Raw genomic sequence first — 21,356 nt, 5'->3', positions numbered from 1 at the left:
TTTAAGATATATTTTCTCAAGTTATTTTACAGTATAACCCATGGAGGAGATACTATAGTCTGAAACTCCACATCTCTCTCTCTCTCTCAGATTATCATTACAGTAATTACTTTGCTGGCTGGAAGGAAGCACTAATATATGGTTTTGGTTAAGACAGGACAAAAATTGTATTTGGGAGAGCGGGAGAGAGCATGATTGTGAACATCATAAAAACCAGTAACAGTTCATGTTGCCTTCTTTGCATATGGTTCCTATTCTCTTGCCACCAACAGTTCAATGACATCTCTGTAAAAGTTCTAAGTGAGCAGTGAAGAGACTTCCCAGAAACCTACAAATTAACAGGTTGTGTGCCCATACAATACCATTGACCAATACTACCTAAGAAGACAGAATTATCCAACATTCTGAAGTACTTTCTACTTTGCTAAAAACAGTCTCATGCAGCTGAATGAGATTCTTCATAATATATACAAGAATATATATATAACTCCCACTAATGGGTGCACACAGAGGAGAAAAGAGATTCCACAGATTAGTGGGGAACTCTGAGTGCTGAAGAAAAAAGATTTGGTTTCCCTCATAACATGCCACTGTCAGATGCTATTTCAAACCTCAGAGTGTGCCATCACAATCTCTAAATTCCAGGTGCCAGAAAGACTACTGAAGGTTCAAATATGATTTTCTTTTAAAACCCAATTTGCTTCACATTTCCCCCCCATCCTGATTTTTTTTCTTCATGGGAATGAACAGGTGAAATATATGGCAGTGGTTCTCAAACTTTTGTACCGGTGACCCCTTTCACATAGCAAGCCTCTGAGAGCGACCCCCCATATAAATTAAAAATACTTTTTTATATATTTAACACCATTATAAATGCTGGAGGCAAAGCGGGGTTTGGGGTGGAGGCTGACAGCTCGCAACGCCCCATATAATAACCTTGTGACCCCCTGAGGGGTCCCGACCCCCCGTTTGGGAACCCCTGGTATATGGGGTAGGGCGGCATGGTCCATCTGTTCTCTACACGCCTATTTTTTTAATCACTATATGCTGATAAAGCTTCAGTTGGCTCTTACAGAGATTTCATCTTTTTAAAATTAAAACCAGGCAACTCAAAGCAGGTAAGAATGTTGCCTGGGACAGGAGAGGACAGGCTATCAGGCCTTTGTCCCCAGGACCAAGAGACTCACCCTGGACCCACGGTTAGGGAATGGGTAGGAGAATTTGCTTCCAGAGCATTACCTAAAGATTTTGAGGCACCAGAGCATCAGGTCCCCACCCTTGGGAACCAGAGACCCACTCCCACCAACAACACTATCAACACTGGGGAACTGGATGAGAAGTTAGCCCTAAGTCATTGCCCAAGGCATGAGGCCCTGGCCCTGGGAAAAGAAAACTAACTTCTGTCACCTAAGAGACATCTCTGAGGGGTGAGGTGGGGAAATCATCCAACTATGTGTTTTCCTGTCACACCAAGTACGGAGGGACAAGACAAAGGAAGGACCTAGCCTGTGAGGAGAAGACTCATCAGGAGTTAGGCACCTGGACTGCAGTAAAAATGTATTAAATCAGAACCAACCCAGGGCAAACTTTAAAACAAGAAGTTCAATGGCTGGATGAAAATCTGTACCAGACTGTTTTTATCTGAACCCATTTGTTCATCCTCAATATCTACTTCCCGCCCACGGATTACTTCTCCAACAGCCCCAAATCTGAACCACTAACAGTAACTGAGGATTTTGCATTAGCAAAAATTGTTTCCTTTAAAATGTTACTGTTAAAGACAACTATTTTAAAAAGAAATTAAAGTGAGAAATAGAAATTAGGGCATTTGAAATAATTATTGCTTGTGAATACCCAAATATCAAAGCTAGTTTTGATACTTAGAAGATCTCTTTGGAGTTAGTTTCTGGAAAAAAGAATTGCTTCACCACACAAAATACCTACTTGCTCAGCAAAAAAAGTCACTGTACTAAACTCTTAAATAATAGCCAACAGCCACAGAAAATGGGCAAAGCACCGCAGAATAATCAAAAACAGCTCCATATTTTTAGCATGAAACAAAGCATCTTCTGTTGTGAGACATTTTTAGAAGACCGACCAAAAGTCACACTAAAACTTGAAAGGATTCCAGCACAAGTTCAACATTCCACTAATGGTATCAGAACTTCATGCACAAGGAAGACCCTTTTCACTTAAAATTCAAAGCCTATCATACAGGGCTTACATACCAAAAGCAAACTGGATTTGCGTATTTAGTTTTAAAATGCAAACATATTTTATTTAATGATTTTGCAAACCCTGAATTTGATGAAAGGGTATCTGAAGCCCTACTTACTGTTGGCTTAGTTACAAGTGTTAATCAAACACTGATGTTTAATGAGAGATCACGTAGGGAAGGTGAGGGTCAAATACACATTCTAAATAAACAGCTTCAGCTGAGACACAAATCCTTACTGTTACAGAGAAGTCTTCTCAAAAAGGTGTAACTTTTCTTTTTAAAGGTCTAAGTAGGTGGCCTAATAAATAATTTTTTGCTTGCCAAACAACTCCGTTTTGCTTTATTATAAATGAAAGTGGCAATTTAGCTACAATGATTAAACAAAATTCTCATGTCAGCAAATTTAGGTGCATTTGTATTTGGTATTTAAGTGCTGTGCCTGTACTGTAGGTCAAGCTTTTAATTGTGGCCTAGAATAAAATAATCCTAAATGGAGGAGAAGAAGCAAAACAATATGACTGGACATTATTTTAGCAATCAAAACTAAGGACTCCAAAGCAAATGCCCAAAAAGCACAACGGTCACTGAATTTTTTTTCCAAAAAAATGTATTAAAATGAGAGCAATGTCCAAGTTTCTTAATTAAAATCTACTTTCCAACCTCACATAACATTTGCTCAACACAAGAATGATTGTTTTTTGACAAAACACACTTTTTACCTGATTTATCCTTCAGAATATATCAAAAAGGTGTTTGAATATTTCAAGCACAATAGAACTTACTACTAAAAGTAAAAACGTTAATCATTAGATTCTGCACACTCAAATACTTATTCTATATTATATTATACATTTAGGTCAAAGATGTTTATATAAAGAGACTAGGATGGTAAATAACAAGGTAAGTGAAACTGAAAACTAAGAAGGTAAAAACTTAAACTAAGAACCACCTTTGATAGATTTACAGATACAGAACATTTGTAAAAAAAATAAAAGATTCAAATCACTAGATGTACTGAGTGTCCAATAAACATTATGATGTACATTCACAAACAGCCAAAAACTTCAATCTGATTCTTGTTTTCCTCAGATTCTATACATTTGTGGAACTTATTAGAAAACACGCTGTAATAACTTTTCTGTGGCATATCTTGGTTGCTTTGGACAAAATATAAAATGTCAAAGAAACAAATTAAATGCAAAAAACAAAAAACCCACAAATGACACCAATTTTCACTAAAATCAATGCATGCTTTGTGCTACATTTGATGTGAAACTTTGATGAGATTTTCTGCAGGAAGAACAGTGCACACTAAGTGTAATACTTCCATTATTCTTCTTCCTTCAGGCCTGATATGGGGGTCCACAGAACAACACTGCTCATGTTACTAAAAAACTAACTGAAATAACTGACTGGTCTGTATGTGAAGTTTTTAAAAGAAGTCACCCTTCTTCTGACCGACCGGTCAAGCTTCAGTCCAATATAACTATATACCAAACTGGGAGGGATTGCAACTGCTTTGGAGGACAGGGTCATAATTCAAAATGATCTGGACAAATTGAAGAAATGGTCTGAGGTAAACAGGATGAAGTTTAACAAAGACAAATGCAAAGTGCTCCACTTAGGAAGGAAAAATCAGTTTCACACATATAGAATGGGAAGAGACTGTCTAGGAAGGAGTACGGCAGAAAGGGATCTAGGGGTTATAGTGGACCACAAGCTAAATATGATACAACAGTGTGATGCTGTTGCAAAAAAAGCAAACATGATTCTGGGATGCATTAACAGGTGTGTTGTGAGCAAGACACGAGAAGTCATTCTTCCGCTCTACTCTGCGCTGGTTAGGCCTCAACTGGAGTATTGTGTCCAGTTCTGGGCAACGCATTTCAAGAAAGATGTGGAGAAATTGGAGAGGGTCCAGAGAAGAACAACAAGAATGATTAAAGGTCTTGAGAACATGACCTATGAAGGAAGGCTGAAAGAATTGGGTTTGTTTAGTTTGGAAAAGAGAAGACTGAGAGGGGACATGATAGCAGTTTTCAGGTATCTAAAAGGGTGTCATAAGGAGGAGGGAGAAAACTTGTTCACCTTAGCCTCTAAGGATAGAACAAGAAGCAATGGGCTTAAACTGCAGCAAGGGAGGTTTAGGTTGGACATTAGGAAAAAGTTCCTAACTGTCAGGGTGGTTAAACACTGGAATAAATTGCCTAGGGAGGCTGTGGAATCTCCATCTCTGGAGATATTTAAGAGTAGGTTAGATAAATGTCTATCAGGGATGGTCTAGACAGTATTTGGTCCTGCCATGAGGACAGGGGACTAGACTCGATGACCTCTCAAGGTCCCTTCCAGTCCTAGAATCTATATTTTGCATCCAGCGCTTTTATTTATTTGGATAATTATATTGAAAAACTGAATTTTCCTAAATATAACCTATTCCTTCCATGGAACAATAGTGTAGCATGTTTAAGGGAAAACAAACAAACAAACAAACAAAAAAACATATACTAGTGAAGAGTAGGCAGTACAGGAGACCAAAAGGAAATACCAATGGATATCTGTAATATTTTTAAATAACTTTTAAATAAACTTAATATCTAAAACTCTATAAAAATATCAATTTCCATAATTAAATGTTTATTTTTGCTTAAACCTCTGAACATTAAGTGTGTAACAGTGTGCTGGTCGTGTAAGCATGGGCATAGCCAGCATGTCTCTTCTAGGGAGGCAGCCCCATTTAAGGACTGAGTTTAGACAGTTACAGTCACCAGCTAGAGTATGTGACAGAAGGGTCATGTGACCGCCTATTGGAGCTATATAAAAAAAGCTCTTGATTCACGCCAACTATGTTAGAGGCTCTCTACAGTGATTAAGGAGGAAGCATGGAAATGGAGACAGGGAAGTGGAATTTAGCCTAAAGAGGCCTGAGGAGAGAAGTGGGGAAGCACTCAGCCCAGGAGGGATGGTGGAAAGGTCCTTGGAGACAAAGAAGGAAGTAGTCCTCAAGATGGACGGATTGGAACCTTTCGGTCAGAGTGGATGACATTCCACTGTGTATAGTCTGGGACTGAAGCCTAGGTTAGGGACAGGCACCAGGTTCCCCTACACCAATGGTCCCCAAACTTTTTACCCCGCACCTCCCTTACCCCTGTCCGTGCCCCTCCAGCCACAGCTCCAGGGGGAGGGAGGGAGGGGGCACGGACAAGGGTAAGAGGGCCACAGCTGGGGCTGGGACCGGAGCACCGGGGACGCGGGGCCACACCAGGAGCGGGGTGCGGGGCCACGCCAGGAGCAGAGCGCCGGGGGTGGGGCCGGTGGCCAGAGCCAGCAGCTAGAACCAACGGCCAGGGCTAGGAGCGGAGCTGGGTGGTGCTCCCTTCTCTGCCCTCCAGGGAGGCTGGCCAGTACCCCCCGAATAGTCCTCTGCGCTCCCCCTAGGGAGGCACGCTCCACAGATTGGGGACCTCTGCCCTATACCTTAGCTGCACCATCTGGAGAGGGTGAATGCAGACTCCTGCCACCAAGGACTGAAGAGCTGCTAAGCCCAAGGAAAGCAAAGAATTAAAGAGGTCAGCTGATTCCTGAAGCAGGACTGGGGCCAAACTTCTATTTTGGCTTGGAGGCTGAGGGCTGCTTCGCTGAGCCTTGGCCCTGGTTAGAGGAGGACTGAGAGGGCCTCCGTCTATTACTCCTGCCTCACTTCCTGCTATAGTCCTGCATAGGAGGAGCTGAAGCAAGGGGCGGGTTGCAGCTTAAATTGCTTTCTTTGGGGGGCTCGCATATGAAGCGCCAGGGTCTTCAGAGTTGCCCATGAGTCTTTCAGGCTGTGGAGCCTAGTGTCTGTTTGCTCTGAGAAGAGCCCCAAATAGTCAAAAGGCAAGTCCCAGATAGTCTGTTGGACTTTGTGTGGGAATCCCAACACTTGAAGCCATGAGCTCCGTCTCATGGCTACCGCAGTTGCCATCGTACGGGTTGATGAGTCTGCTGAATCTAGGGAGGCCTGGAAGGAGGTCCTCACAATGACCTTGCCTTCCTCCAGGACAGCAGCAAACTCTGAATGGGAGTCCTCCAGAAGCAGTTCCTGAAACTTTGGACAGCATGTTCCAGTAATTAAAGCTATAGCGGCTAAGGACTGCCTGCTGGTTGGCAATGTGAAGCGGGAGCCCCCTGGTAAAATAAACCTTCCTACTGAAGAGATCCAGCTTCTTCGCCTCCTTGGACTTAGGAGTTGATCCCGGTTGTCCCTGCCTTTCCTTCTGGTTGGCAGCCTCCACCACCAGAGTGCCCAGCTGAGATGAGTAAACAGGTACTCGTATGCCCTGGAGGGCACAAAATATTTCCTCTCCACCTCTTTCGCTGGAGGGGGAAGAGAGGTGGATGTTTGCCACAACGCCTTAGCGGTATTATGGATAGTCTTAATGAGGGGCAAAGCCACCCTCGAGGGACCTTCAGGGACCAGAATGTCAACCATAGGGTCAGTCTCCTCTGACACCTCCTCTGCCTGCATGCTCAAATCTTGAGCCACCCTCCTGAGCAAGTCTTGGGGTGCCCTGTTGTCCATGGCAGGCAGTGTGGTGGAAGTGCCTACCACTGCGTCATCCGGAGAGGATGAGGAAGATGACCACGGGAGCACTGGGTCTTCCTGACCCTCTGGTTTGTGGAGTGCCGGGAGTGGTGCTGGTTTCTTGGCCAGAGCCCATCTCGATACCGGCACCAGGTCCCGCAGCGGTCTCGGTGCTGGCTTGTGTGCCCATCTTCTGCCCTCGCAGAGGTTCCCGGGCAACCGATGCTGATGATGGAGGGGCCCATGCCTCCGAAGCCACCAACAAGAATCTGGACCCCAGCCCTCGGGCTTGGTGGTAGGCCCACGAAGTCCAGAAGGGACATTGAGCTGACACCTGCCACTGCAGAAGCCAGGACATCATGGGTAGCGGCTGCCCTTCCTCTTGTCTAGAGTGGTGCCGGCATCGCCTAGAGGCATATGACTCGGCCTCCGAGTCCGACAAGGACTCTGGCCTCGGTGACCAAGGAGGTGTCAAGCAAGATCGCGTTGGGGAGCGGTGCCGAGGGGAGGGTGAACGGTGCCTCATCAGCATCGGGTTGTCCCTAGAGGGCACAGTGCCTCTTTGCGGCGCCTGTGCCGGGGACTGCGCTGTCCTCACTATGAGGTCCCTAGCCACCTCAAAGGTCTCCGGCGTAGAGTGAAGGTCTAGGTCAGGGGTGGGCAAACTACGGCCCGTGGGCCGCATCCAGCCCATCAGACCTTTTAATCAGGCCCTTGAGCTCCTGCCGGGGAGCGGGGTTGGGGGCTTGCCCCACTCCGCAAGCCTACCAGAAGCAGCAGCATGTTCCCCCTCTGGCTCCTACACGTAGGGGCAGCCAGGGGGCTCTGCACGCTGCCCCCACCCCAAGCGCCAGCCTAATTGGAATCAACATGAGCAACCACTTGAAGAAGAAGCCTTTTTCTGTCAAAGTAGCTGCAGCTACAGAGGGGGTTATGTGAGCATAGCTACATTGGTCAGAGGGGGAAGAAATTTCATACCCCTGACCAATGTAGCTATGCTAATATAACTGTTCAGTGTAGACCAGGCCCAAACACCAGAGCAGAGCTGCATTTTAAATCCTTGGAAACTGTTTCTTTCCCTCATCTCCTCTGCCCCCACTTGGTTTTTGAAGCTCCAAATACTTGAAAATGTACTTGAGTTTCATAACAAGTGAATCAAATCAACATGCCCATGAACATTTGAAGAACTCTGGCATAGCTAAATTTACCTTTGTGTTACCCTATCTAACCATCAACATTTGAGAATGAACAGGATACAGAGAGATGGAAATTCCTACATCAGTGTCTCAAATCAATGTCTGTTCTGAGAGTTCCTACAGCCTTTTCTGTTTGTTTGTAACTTTAAAAAAACCTACTCATTTTAAGAACATAAGAACGGCCATACTGTCGCCCATTCTCAGCTTCCGGCAAACAGAGGCTAGGGACACCATCCCTGCCCACCCTGGCAAATAGCCATTGATGGACCTATCCTCCATGAATGTATCTAATTCTTTTTTGAACCCTCACAACATCCTCTGGCAAAGAGTTCCACAGGTTGACTGTGCGTTGTGTGAAGAAAGACTTCCCTTTGTTTGTTTTAAAACTGCTGCCTACTAATTTCATGTGGTGACCCCTAGTTCTTGTGTTATGAGAAGGAGTAAATAACACTTCCTTATTTACTTTCTCCACACTAATCATGATTTTATAAACCTCAATCATCTCTTTTCCAAGCTGAAAAGTCCCAATCTTATTACTCTCCCTCATACAGAAGCTGTTACATACTCCTAATCATTTCGTTGCCCTTTTCTGAACCTTTTCCAATTCCAATATATCTTTTTTGAGATGGGGCAACCATATCTGCACACAGTATTCAAGATGTGGGCATGCCATGGATTTATATAGAGGCAATATGTTATTTTCTCTCTTATTATCTATCCCTTTCTTAATGATTCCCAACATTCTGTTAGCTTTTTTGACTGCCGCTGCACACTCAGTGGATGTTTTCAGAGAACTATCCACAATGACTCCAAGATCTCTTTCTTGATTGGAAACACCTAATTTAGACCCCATCATTTTATATGTATAGTCGGGATTATGTTTTCCAATGTACATTACTTTGCATTTATCAACATTGAATTTCATCTGCCATTTTGTTGCCCAGTCACCCAGTTTTGTGAGATCCTTTTGTAGCTCTTCACAGTCTATTTTGGACTTAACTATGTTGAGTAGTTTTGTATCATCGGCAAATTTTGCCACCTCACTGTTTACCCTTTTTCCAGATCATTTATAAATATGGTGAATAGCACTGGTCCCAGTACAGACCCCTGGGGGACACCACTATTTACCGCTCTCCATTGTGAAAACTGACCATTTATTCCTACCCTCTGTTTCCTATCTTTTAATCAATTACCGATCCATGAGAGGACCTTCCCTCTTATCCCATGACAGTTTACTTTGCTTAAGAGCCTTTGGTGAGGGGTCTAGTCAAAGGTTTTCTGAAAATTTAAATACACTATTTCCACTGGATCCCCCTTGTCCACATGCTTGTTGACACCCTCAAAGAATTCATGTAGATTGGTGAGACATGATTTCCCTTTACAAAAACCATGTTGACTCTTCCCCAACAAATCATGTTCATCTATGTGTCTGACAATTCTGTTCTTTACTACTGTTTCAACCAATTTCTCCAGTACTGAAGTCAGGCTTACTGGCCTGTAATTGCCAGGATCACCTTTGGAGCCCTTTTTAAAAATTGGGGTCACATTAGCTGTCTTCCAGTCATTTGGTACAGAAGCTGATTTAAATTACAGGTTACAAAACATAGTTAGTAGTTCCGCAATTTCATATTTGACTTCCTTCAGAACTCTTGGATGAATACCATCTGGTCTGGTGACTTATTACTCTTTAATTTATCAATTTGTTCCAAAACCTCCTCTAATGACACCTCAATCTGGGACAGTTCCTCAGATTTGTCACCTAAAAAGAATGGCTCAGGTTTGGGAATCTCCCTCACATCCTCAGCCCTGAAGACCGATGCAAAGAATTCATTTAGTTTCTCCGCAACGGCCTTATCTTCCTTGAGTGCTCCTTTAGCATCTCGATCGTCCAGTGGCCCCACTAGCTGTTTAGCAGGCTTCCTGCTTCTGATGTCTTTGGCTAGCTGTTCTTCAAATTCTTTTTTGGCCTTTGTAGCAGGGTGGACACCCGCTCCTGCCCTGAAGGGCTTAAAACAGCCCTGGGGGAAGGTTGTGGCTGGGAGCTGCTAATCTGGGCTGATTGGGAAGCAGCTGCAGCTGGGCCACACCCCAATCAGGCCTCAACTGGCCCTATATAAAAAGGCTGTGAGCCAGAGGCCAAGCAGTCTCTCTCTGCCTTCTCCGGCTGCAGGGAGCTAGAGACAGAGTACCTGAGTGGAGCAGGGTTGTGGACAGGCTGAGGTTCTGGGGAGCTCCAGCCTGGAAAGCCCCAGGCTGCGGCCTGGCAGAAGGCCAAGGAGTACTGGGGGTTGCAGAGGGCAGCCCAGGGGTAGGCCAAGGCAGCAGGTCCAAACCCAACCTTGCCAGTGATGAGTAGACTGATACTGCAGTCTGCCCCAGGGTGTGGGGCTAGACGATGACTGGCAGTAGCTTTATACTGAGGCGAGGTAGGGATAGTGGGTGAGGGTTCCCTGGGGAGGGGAGACTGAAGATGCATCTGAAGAAGTGAGGTTCTTACCCACGAAAGCTTATGCTCCCAATACTTCTGTTAGTCTTAAAGGTGCCACAGGACCCTCTGTTGCTTTTTACAGTTATTTTTTTGTACATAATTCCACATTTGTAAGTTCAACTTTAATGATAAAGATATTGCACTACAGTATTGGTATTAGGTGAATTGAAAAATACTATTTCTTTTGTTTTTTACAGTGCAAATATTTGTAATAAAAAATAATATAAAGTGAGCACTGTACATTCTGAATTCTGTGTTGTAACTGAAATCAATATATTTGAAAATGTAGGAAATATCCACAAAATATTTAAATAAATGGTATTATTATTATTTAACAGTGCAATTAAACATGCGATTAATTGCCATTATTTTTTTTTAATAGCGGGATTAATCGCGATTAATTTTTTTAATTGCTTGACAGCCCTACTTAAATGATATAGTTGGCCTCTTTCCTTTGACACTCAAGACAAAAAACGCATGAAATGGCTTTGATAGGTAGAGGAGAAATATGCTCCTCTACTAGTAATTAGATATTACTTTAAATGAGGAATACATACAAGAATATAAGCAGTACAAAACAGAGGTCTCACAATTAAATAGAATCAATTGTAACACACAGTTGCTGTTACATGAAATTTTGAAAATTCTACTAGTTGCTTCAGTCTGCTTGACCTTGTAAAAGAGAAGCCAACTCAACCGGATGAGTGGATCTAAGGAATACAATAAGCCTATATTTATTGTATCACTTATGGTATCTAACAGAAAACTGTATAAATGACAAGGATTAAAAAAAAAAAAGTCACCAGGTTGAGTCTGAACAACCATACTATGCCAATGCAGAAGTTCTAAACTTTAAGCGTATCGATTGCCACAGTCCCTAATAAGAAAAATGATGATACTAATCAAAAGAAAGATTGTTACCTATTTAAGCAACGCCCCAGTATGACACTGGGGAGTTGAAGGGGCGGAGGTTTGTGATTTAATGACTACTTCTTTGAAGAGATGATGTAAAACTATTCTCAAGAGCAATGGCATTAATTGGAGTGTTCTACCCAAATCACAATATACGTAATTATATTCTGCCTAATTAACTTATCCTGCAGTTTCTCATTATTCACCTACTGTCTTGAACTGTTGCTGGATACAGCTGGTGCAATCACTATGGCTGCACAAACAAATACCCATTTTAGAAGTGTTGCCAAAAAGAATAAATGGCTACAGATCCATTGGAAGACTTACTGCTTTATCAGGTTAAAAATTAAAACCTCTGAGGAAAGATGGAGCAAGTAGGATGAGCTGATAAAAAACCTCACTGATATCTCCTGTTTATTACAAAAAAGTGTTAAGCAGATGGTGAAAGTACTAAGAACCTCAACATTTTACTACAAAACTAAATTGCATAATTTAAAATGCACCATGCTATCCACCCATGAGAATGAAATGTATGTCATATTAGCCAAAGTATGTGTCTAAAAAAAGCTCACTGATTAGATTAAAAACTGTAAATGTTGCACTGGCCTGTACTGGGGCTGGCAGTACTGCCTATAAAGATGGCCTGAGTCGCTTGCATTTAATTTTGCCAAATTTTAACCATTTGGGGTGAAATTATCATCCATGTCAAGTGCCTGACTCAGGCTGGGTTTTTTGTTGTTGGGTTTTTATTTGTTGTTTGGTTTTGTTTTGTTTGTTTTGGGGGGGGGGGGAAAGAGGGGCTGTTTGGAAAATTTCAGCCAAAATGGTTCAAAAAGAGAACCTCTTGAGAAAGAGGCAAGAACAAAATACATTGTTTTACAAACATTAAAAAAATTCTGGTGACCATTTCTATGGCAAACTCTAGATCCCTCATGCTTTGGAGCACAGACACTGAAATCTGGCAGGGGGTGGCCTTTTTGTCAGGGATGTGCCTTTTACTATCCCAAGGAAAATGTGCCCAAATTTGGACAAGTTTTAAGCCAAAGTAGAGACTTTAGAGCCTTATTAGAGTTTAACAGCTATAATCTCTGAAAGATACCATCCTCACTTAGCATGCTCCCCTCAGAGCTCCTATGTGTGACCAGACTGTGCATGTGCCATCGACTCCACATTCTTCCTCCAGATCAGAGCTACCGGGGCGAAGTCATACTTTCCCTGTAATGGCTGCTTTGGGTTGTGGGGATGAGTTTGGGCACTGAACTGAGAGCAGGGAGCCTGTCTCTACGATGCTCTATGAACTCCATGTTTGCACACAGGCAGCACGGAGGATGAAACCATCTGACTCAAATGCAGAGGGGACAAAAATAGGACCTAGAGCACTGTGCAGGAAGGGTAGAGCAGATTAGGACGAGAAGGGAGAGGAGCAAAAACTGGGACTAGAGGATGGCAAGAAAACTACATCTGGGAGCCAGGGAGTTAAACTGGGGGCAGGAAGCAGGACATGGAGAACAGATGAGGAGCGGGGGAAGGAGGATCACTGGGAGTTGCCAGGCAAGAAGACTGGGACAAGTAATTAGTGGACCAGGAAGGGGAGACAGATCTGACAAGGAGACAGGCTGTATGGGGGATAACGGATTGGCTGGTCAAACAGACTGCGACAAGGAGCCAGGGGAGGCAAGGGAACAGACTGGATCAGAAGTCCAGGAAGGGACACAGGGACTGGGAACCAATGGAGATGAGAAACTTGGGTGTGGGAGCACGTGACTGGAGACCATGGAGGAAGAAAGAAACAAATTAGGGGAGAAAGAGAGAACTGAGACTAAATGGGCAAGGAGATGGGGGGGGGAATTGGGGAAGACTAGGCTTGGGACATGGAGTCTGGAGGGGTAAAATTAGGACTTACTAAGCAAGGAGACTGGAATCAGAAGCTTGGGGAATAGAGAAAAAAGACTGGGACAAGAAGCGGGGGGGGGGGAAGAGAAGACTGGGACAAGTTGAAGGGGACATGGCAGAAAGGGTCAAGCTCGGGGGGGAAATGGGCAGAAGACCTGTACCAGCAGATCACATTCACCTCCAGAGTCTAGAATGGAACTCAAGATCCCCGAGTTTCATAGTTCCTCTGCAACTAACAAATGTCTTTGAAACCCACTGGCATAATATTCCATTCTCCCTTTGGACCAACCCAGAGAGGATAACGATCTACTATCAGTTATTCCATTAGCTCAAGTGGTAGTGTAGTGGATCTAAAAGTTCCAGCCCTTCTAATGACCTATATCATATTATACCACATGATGGTATTTCTTGTTTTTTCCAGTTTTCTTTTAATAATAATAAAAAAGAAGCTAGGAAAATATATACAAAGCTATATGAATAGAATATTAAGGTTGCAAAGTCAAGCACTCAAAAGTTAGGAAATGCCAGAATTAAGGTTGTCCATGCCACTTTAATTTTGTCCCCTTGTACATATGCATTATGATACAGTCCAATTACATGATTACATACTACTTTTTTTTTTCCCACAGCACCCTTGCCTCATTGACAGTGCAGGATGGATGACGCGCGCTTGCGGTGTAAGTATTCAATATTTTGTTTTATTCTTGATCGACGTGTGGCCCCATGCCTTATTTACTGGACACCCTGCTACTTCAAACTCTGCTCTGTTGACAGAATTATTAATTTCCTTATGGGCTCTCTATGGCACTCATCACTAAAAGTATCTGAATGCTTCACAAACACGAATTTATTTAAAACACCCCTGAGATGAAGGGATAATATTCTTATTTTACTGATAGTGAAGTGAGGCACAGAGAAATTAAGGTCCAAGGTATACAGTAATTTTGAGTGCCCAATTTGACACACCTAGGATGTCATTTTTCCAGAATACTTAGCATTATATAGCAATTTGAACATATAAAGCACAGTTCCTATAAACTTCAGTTGCAGTCGTGAGTGCTCAGCACTTCTGCAAATCAGAAGTCAAGCACCTAGAAAATGAGGATCACACAATTAGTGACCACCTGAAAAATGTTATTTAAGTGTCTTACTTAGCATCACATAGGAATTTTGTGGCACAATCAGAGGTAGATCCATTCCCCATTCAACTATTTTAAACCATGAAACCATCATTTCTCTTCCTGCAGTTCTCTGCTTCATTCATTACACACCTTCCAACTTCTACAACAAATGAAGCAGAGGTGCTGCAGACAAGTGTCATCTTCAGTACACAACCCTGATTCATCCCCAGAGCAGGTCCATCCTGCCCACTGTATGAGGAAGCAGTCCATGTGGGGAAATGTAGTACATGATCATATAATTAAAGACTGTATTATAATGCATATGCACAAGGGGAACAAATTAAGGTTGCACAGACAACCTTAATTCTGGCACTTCCTAACTTTTGAGTGCTTGACTTTGCAACCTTAATAATGTTTTAGTAACACAGTGGGTTTTTCTTTTGGTTGACAGACATGTAGTAAGGGGCCTATGGTATTTGGAAGCATGTAATACACTTTTTCAGGCAGCTTGCAGTCTGAAGTGAAGCCTGCTTATCCCCACCATCTGCTAAGGCACAAAGATGATGCCCTTTTCTTCTTCCTGAGACCTGAAGGCAGCCAGAATTGTTCATTTTAGGTGTTTTCTCTGTTTTGTATTTTTTTAATGAAACTTAGGGTTGGTCTACACAGGACACTTAGGAAAGTTAAGGCAAATCAACTAAAAATGTAAAGTCAATGAGCATAAATTATATTCTCCAGAGGATGTTACAGTGAGCTAAAGCCACTTTATTCCTGAACATGAGCATCCAAAAGGGCTTTAACATGCTTCAATTTACACACATTGACTTCACACCTTTTATGGGGAATTAACTACTTTCCTGAATGTCCCCATATAGACATGGCTTAGAAATGTAGGTCACCTACCCTATTTTTCCTGAAAGATATTACGGATAGGGCTCTGTGTCTATCACAAAGGTTGCAGAAGTCACAGATTCCTAGGGTTGCCAGGTGTCCAGTTTTCAGCCAGAACACCCGGTCGAAAAGGGACCCTGGCGGCTCCAGTCAGCACCACTGACCGGGCCGTTAAAAGTCCAGTCGGCAGCACAGCAGGCCTAAGGCAGGCTCCCTGCCTGCTCTGGATCCGAGAGACTCACGAGAAGTGGCGACACATCCTTGCAGCCCCTAAGCGCAGAGGCAGCCAGAGAGACTCCACGTGCTGTCCCCGCCCCAAGCGCTGGTTCCGCAGCTCCCACTGGCTGGGAACCATGGGGTGGTGCCTGCAGGCGAGGGTAGCATGCGGAGCCTCCCTGGCTGCCCCTGCACCCAGGGGCCAGAGGACATGTCGCCGCTTCCAGGAGCTGCCTCAGGTAAGCGCCACCCGTAGCCCGCCCCACACCCTGAGCCCCCTCCCACACCCCAACTCCCTCCCAGAGTCCGCACCCCACTCCCCCTCCCGCACTCCAAACCCCTCAGCCCCACCCCAGAGCCTGCCTCTCCCCCTCCCCCCCCCCAGCCAGAGCCCTCACCCCCTCCCACACTCCAGGCCCCTGCCCCAGCCCGGAGTCCCCTCCCATGCTCCGAACCCCTCGGCCCCAGTCCGGGCCCCCTCCTGCACCCCAAACTCCTCATCCCTGGCCCAACCCCAGAGCCTGCACCCCCAGCCAGAGCCCTCACCCCCCCCCGCACCCCAGTCACCTGCCCCAGCCCGGTGAAAATGAGCGAGTGAGAAGGGTGAGGGATAGCGAGCGACGGAGGGAGGGGGGGACGGAGTGGGCAGGGGGTGGGGCTTTGGAGAAGGGCAGGGGCCTTGGGAAGGGGGGTTCGGTTTTCTGCAAACAGAAAGTTGGCAACCCTATGGATTCCATGACTCTCCACAAGCTCCGTGACTTCTGCAGGAGCCAGCATGGCTGTCCCCAGGGCAGCCCAAGCAGCTGGCTCTGGGGACAGCCACACCGGCCATTGTTGGAGCAGCTTCACAGCCAGCTACTTGGGCAGCCCCGGGGCCAGCCGCACCAGTGCCCCGAAGCGTCCCTGGGGCTAGCTGCACTGGTTGCTGCTCAGGCAGCCCCGGGCAGCTGGCCCCAGGGACCACCTGAACAGCAGCCAGCGTGGCTGGCCCCGGAGACCGCCTGAGCAGTGGTTCCAGGGGCGGCGGGAGCAGCCATTGCTCAGTGGCCCCCGTCAGCTGGTGCTGCTAGCCTCAGTGGCCCCCAGCAGCTGATGCCACTGGCCCCTGGGTGTCATCCCCCCCAGCAGCGCACACACACCCTGGCCCTCCCCAGAGCAGCACACGCACACCCTGCCCCGCAGCTAAGATTTAGTCAGGGGTATTTATAGTACACGTCATGGACAGGTCACGGGCTGTTAATTTTTGTTTATTGTCCATAACTTTTACTAAAAATACCCATGACTATATCCTAGCCTTAACTATGGACAACTAGAGAATTAGTGGGTTTATGGCATCGGCTATAATTTACAAAAAATAAAATAAAAGCCTTTTTATGGATTTCAGACAGTACTATATCAAAGTACACATTTGGGACATAATATCTCAAACAATATTTGGTTACTTAGAGCAAATGTCTGTAAAGCACAGGTATTTATCAATAATTTTTATCTAAAAGAATCTAAGTAATTTTTTATCATTAATTTGTCTTGACTCTTAAAATAATTAAACTCTGTTTAAATATACTTGAAGAATTGTAATTTCCTTAAGAAAATATTAAAATTAAAATATCCACTTACAAAAATGTTAAATGCTGAATTCATAAGTTATTATTAGATCTACAGTATAGCAATATTTCAATATTCATACCTGATTCTTTCTTGCTCCCCTTTGCACCGTCTCGGCTCTTTTTTAATACCGCTTTTAACATTTTAATACTGCTCCTGAAGGAAGGAAGAAAAAAACAAAACTTTAAATACATCATTAATAATGGAAGTTCACCCCCCAAAAAATTTGCAACAGACAGGAGGAAGATAAAACTAAACACAAGGGTATTCATTTGAAACATGTTGATGGTTTACATTAGTTTTCTATAACCAAGTTACATTGGTCAAACCAAATACTGAAGTTGCAAGGAATGTTTTAATACTTGAACCAAGTGATTAAGGGTTCACTATCTTGTTATAAAGCAAAAACAACATACAGCATTCTCCACATTCCACATATAATTAAGGTTATGAGGCTAAACCTGGATAAGTTACCGTAAGACACTCTGGCAAAAGAATGTCTGCTCCTAACCAGAGTTCATCAAGGAGGAGGGAAATAAATTTATACAAAACAATACCTACTTGAGGTCCTGTGAAGGTGGCAAAAAAACACTGTTGACAGTAAAACTTATCAGCAGCTTCAAATGCTGATATAAAGAGAAAGTACAATAGAACTTCTATATGGAGCAAATATTTTTACTAACTTAATCCCCCACAACTCATGCCACTAAGAAGCCAATTTATTTAAAACCATCTTTGCATTGTTTTGCCCCACAATTCCAAGTCATCACTACCAAGAATTTTTGCATTAAAAATAAAATTCCAGTTTCTGTTCCTTATCTCCCATTCCACAGTCTAAAAAACCTAATTTTCTGTATCAACTTCTGCAGCAGCTAATTAATTTCAGAAAGTTACAGACTAAGAGAAGAGAAGAAACATTTGGAATAGAAATTTCTAAACAAATGTTCTAGTTTTCATGGAAATGAATATGAAACACTGAATGAAAGAGAGCACAAGGGTATTACTCTAAGAAGAATGGTTCCTAAACATAACTTGTTCATTAAACTTCCTGAAGTATCAGAGTCCTCAACCTCATTTTAGTTTAAGGATCTTTTATTAGAAAAACACAATTCTACAGGTTTTGTTTTTTCTCTCTTTTCTTTTAAGCATCAAACAAGCATACAGCATGCAACAACAAAATAAAGTAATTATTAATAGTATGTACTGTAAGAATTTACATACCTTGTGCAGTAACAATGTTCCTCAAGATGTGCATCCCTATGGGTGCTCGACTGTAGATGTGTCTGCGTCCATGCTCTGCTGATCGGAGAACTTTGGTAGCAGTGTCCATTGGGTCCGCAAATGCGCTGTCTCTCCTCATGCTGTTCCACGAGGCTAGCCAGCGCACACAGGCTAACCATCCTCAATTCCTTCTCTACTGCAGAATCATAGCGAGAACTCCGAAGTAAAGGGGAGGAGGGAGAGTAATGGAGCACCCATAAGGATACACATCTCAAAGAACCATCATTACCGCACATGGTGAGTAGTGTCCCTATTGGTGCTCCTGAGCAGTACCCTCTTGGGAGGGCAGGGACTTCAGAGTCAGGTTAGTCAAAGACGATACTCTCGGGGCCAATGAAAGTCCGAAGGGAAGGACTGTGTTAGTAATAGTCGTGCACCAGGGTGAACCTGAGGAAATGTCTGTGAGCCGGTAGTATTGAAATGGGAAAGTAGGCATCTTGTAGGTCGAGGGCCAAAAACCAGTCTCCCTGTTCCAGTGACGGAATGATAGTCGATAAGGTGACCATCTTGAACTTCTGAGCTTGGATGAACTTGTTGAGAGCTCTGAGGTCCAGGATGGGTCTTCAACCTTCCTTCCTTTTGGGTATTAGGAAATAACGAAAGTAGAACCCCTTGCCTCGTAGATGTTGCGGTACTGGTTCTTTGGCTCTTAACTACAGGAGGCAGTCTATCTCCCACCATAGTAGACTCTCGTGAGACGAGTCCCCGAAGGAGGAAAGGGAAAGGTGTTGTGGAGGGGGTAGGAAGGTGAAGTGGATGGAATACCCAGATCTGATGATTGCTAGGACCCATCTGTCCAAGGTTAGCACTCCCAGGTACTGCGGAACGCTGCCATATGGTGGCCAAATGGGTGCATGGTCACAGATAGTAGTGGGGAGTGGTCTCACGGTACCTCGACCTGCCCATCAAAAGCAGTGTTTAGGGCCAGATTATTGGGTCAAGGACTGGGAGCCAAAAGGCTTTCCCTTTTTCCACTGGGGCCAATCGTTCCATTGTGACAGGAACTGGGACAATTAAGGACTCTGTTGATGTTGAGGGATAAAACGTCTCTTTTGCCCCAGTGTATAGATTTTCAGTGACCTGAGAGTGGCCCTGGAATCCTTCAAGGAGTGGAGAGAGGTGTCAGTCTTCTCGGAAAAGAGCTTCACACCCTCAAAGGGAAGATCCTCTACCATGGTCTGCACCTCCTTCGGGAAACCCGAGAGGTGTAGCCACGATGCCCATCTCATCACCACCGCCATGGAGATGGTCCTGGCAGCTGTGTCAGTGGTGTCAAGGGCTGACTGCAAAGATGTTTTTGCCACCAGTTGCTCCTCCTGGATCATGGCCTTGAAGGAATCCTGAGAGCTCTCTGGCAGCTTATCAATAAAGTAGTGTAATTTATTGTAATTTGTATAGCTGTACTTTGCTGTGAGCACCTAATAGTTGGCAATTCGAAACCGTAAGGTGGCAAAGGAATACGCCTTCCTACCAAAGACATTAAGGCGCTTCCAGGCTCTATCATAGGGTGTTGTCCTAGAGTGCTTCTGTCGGCTACTCGAGTTCACAGCATACACCATGATGGTACTGGACGGTGGGTAGGTGAATAGAAACTCTGATTCCTTTGTGGGAACATAGTATTTTTTGTCCACCCACTTGCATGTCGGGGCCACCGAGGCCGGGTTTGCTACACCATCTTAACTGGGTCTAGGATGGCCTCGTTGATTTGTAGGGTGATTTTGGAGGTAAATTAAGCAGAGGATGTGGGTAAGCTGGTGGTGCATATCTTTAACCTCCTACAATGGTACGCGGAGGGTGTCCGCCACTCTCTTCGCCAGCTCTTGGACCAAGCAGAAGTCATCCGCGGTGGAAGGTGGCGACGTCATGACCGCTTTGTCAGGGGAAGAAGAGGATATGGCCTTGGGTGTGACCTCCTCCTCTGTGTCCACCTCTTGCTCCTCCATTTGTTGGGGTTCTGAGGACCGTGATGCTGTAGCCGAGGTGGCATGCCTGGGAGGCTCTCAGGCAATGCTCGGTGCCCTCGAGGTAGGCTGTTGGTGTTGTCGCCCAGGATCCCAGTATGGCCACTGCGGTGGCATAGGGCCTGGTGCAGGTGCCCACGGGCGACTTTACCAAGATAGTGGCAGTGCCATCTGGTGGTACATTCCCAGACCCTGTTGATACTGGGTCCCATATGGCGCTTGGTAGAGTATAGAGAAACCCAGTCCGGCTCACTGTCTGAACCATCATTTGTCATCAGAGGGGCATGGCATGATTGTGGGGAAAAATGCTCCTTGGTCGACCATGGGTCGATTCCGTGATCTTGGTACTGAGGGGTAGATAGTTAGGAGCTTCCAACATAGCCAGATCACCGAACCAGGGGCGTAGCCACAGGTGGGCCTGGGTGGGCCACAGCCCACCCTCTTAGCATCCAGGCCCACCCAAATCTGAGCAGGGGTGTAGTGCTGCCAGAGCGGCTCTGGAGTGTCACTCAGGCACCTGAAATCCAGGACGGAGTTATGAACCTGCCCTGCAGAAAGCTACACTCCAATAGCTCTGCCCTGCTATTTTTTGAGCCGCCCTATGCGTGTGCCCAGCTTGGCAGTGAAGCCCTTTGTCTGGGACCACCAGGGCTAGGAAGAGGGCGTGGTGTCAGGGGAGAAGCTGAGCTACCAGAGTCTGTTATTGCCCATCCATTCCAAAGTTGGGCCCCACACAAATTTCCACTCCTAGCTACGCCACTGCACCAGACTGATAGAATTCTGCTGGTACCGAGTGTCCCAGCATTAGTGGCAGAGCTGGGGGAGATGGGAACTTTGCCATACTGATCTCTCCGGTGCTGGATGGTACCACCAACAGCTCACATACTGGGAGCGTCTTAAGGTGTTTGCCCTAATCTCTCTCTACCAAAGATTCGGTGCCCATGCCAAAAGGGTTTATGGGCCTATCAACCATACCAGACACCGATGGTCGCTGCGAGGCATGGGTGCCAGAG

At 45.0% G+C, this 21,356-nt stretch overlaps 1 protein-coding gene across 1 annotated transcript in view; it reads right to left on the bottom strand.

Annotated features, from left to right (window-relative positions):
• TANC1 (tetratricopeptide repeat, ankyrin repeat and coiled-coil containing 1) overlaps positions 1-18,501 on the bottom strand; it is a 152,315-nt gene extending 133,814 nt beyond the window's left edge. Inside the window, exons 1-2 of the mRNA XM_065413377.1 lie at positions 18,323-18,501; positions 17,184-17,257 (exon numbers count right to left, since the gene is read on the bottom strand). Coding sequence (XP_065269449.1) covers positions 17,184-17,257; positions 18,323-18,501 — 253 coding nt within the window. The remainder of the gene's footprint in view (positions 1-17,183; positions 17,258-18,322) is intronic.
• Between the last annotated feature and the right edge of the window lie 2,855 nt (positions 18,502-21,356).

The sequence above is a fragment of the Emys orbicularis genome, chromosome 11 (genome assembly GCF_028017835.1).
Source record: "Emys orbicularis isolate rEmyOrb1 chromosome 11, rEmyOrb1.hap1, whole genome shotgun sequence".
Lineage (NCBI taxonomy): Eukaryota > Metazoa > Chordata > Testudines > Emydidae > Emys > Emys orbicularis.
Note: the sequence above shows the minus strand (reverse complement) of the source record. Positions and strands in the feature narration are given on the sequence as shown.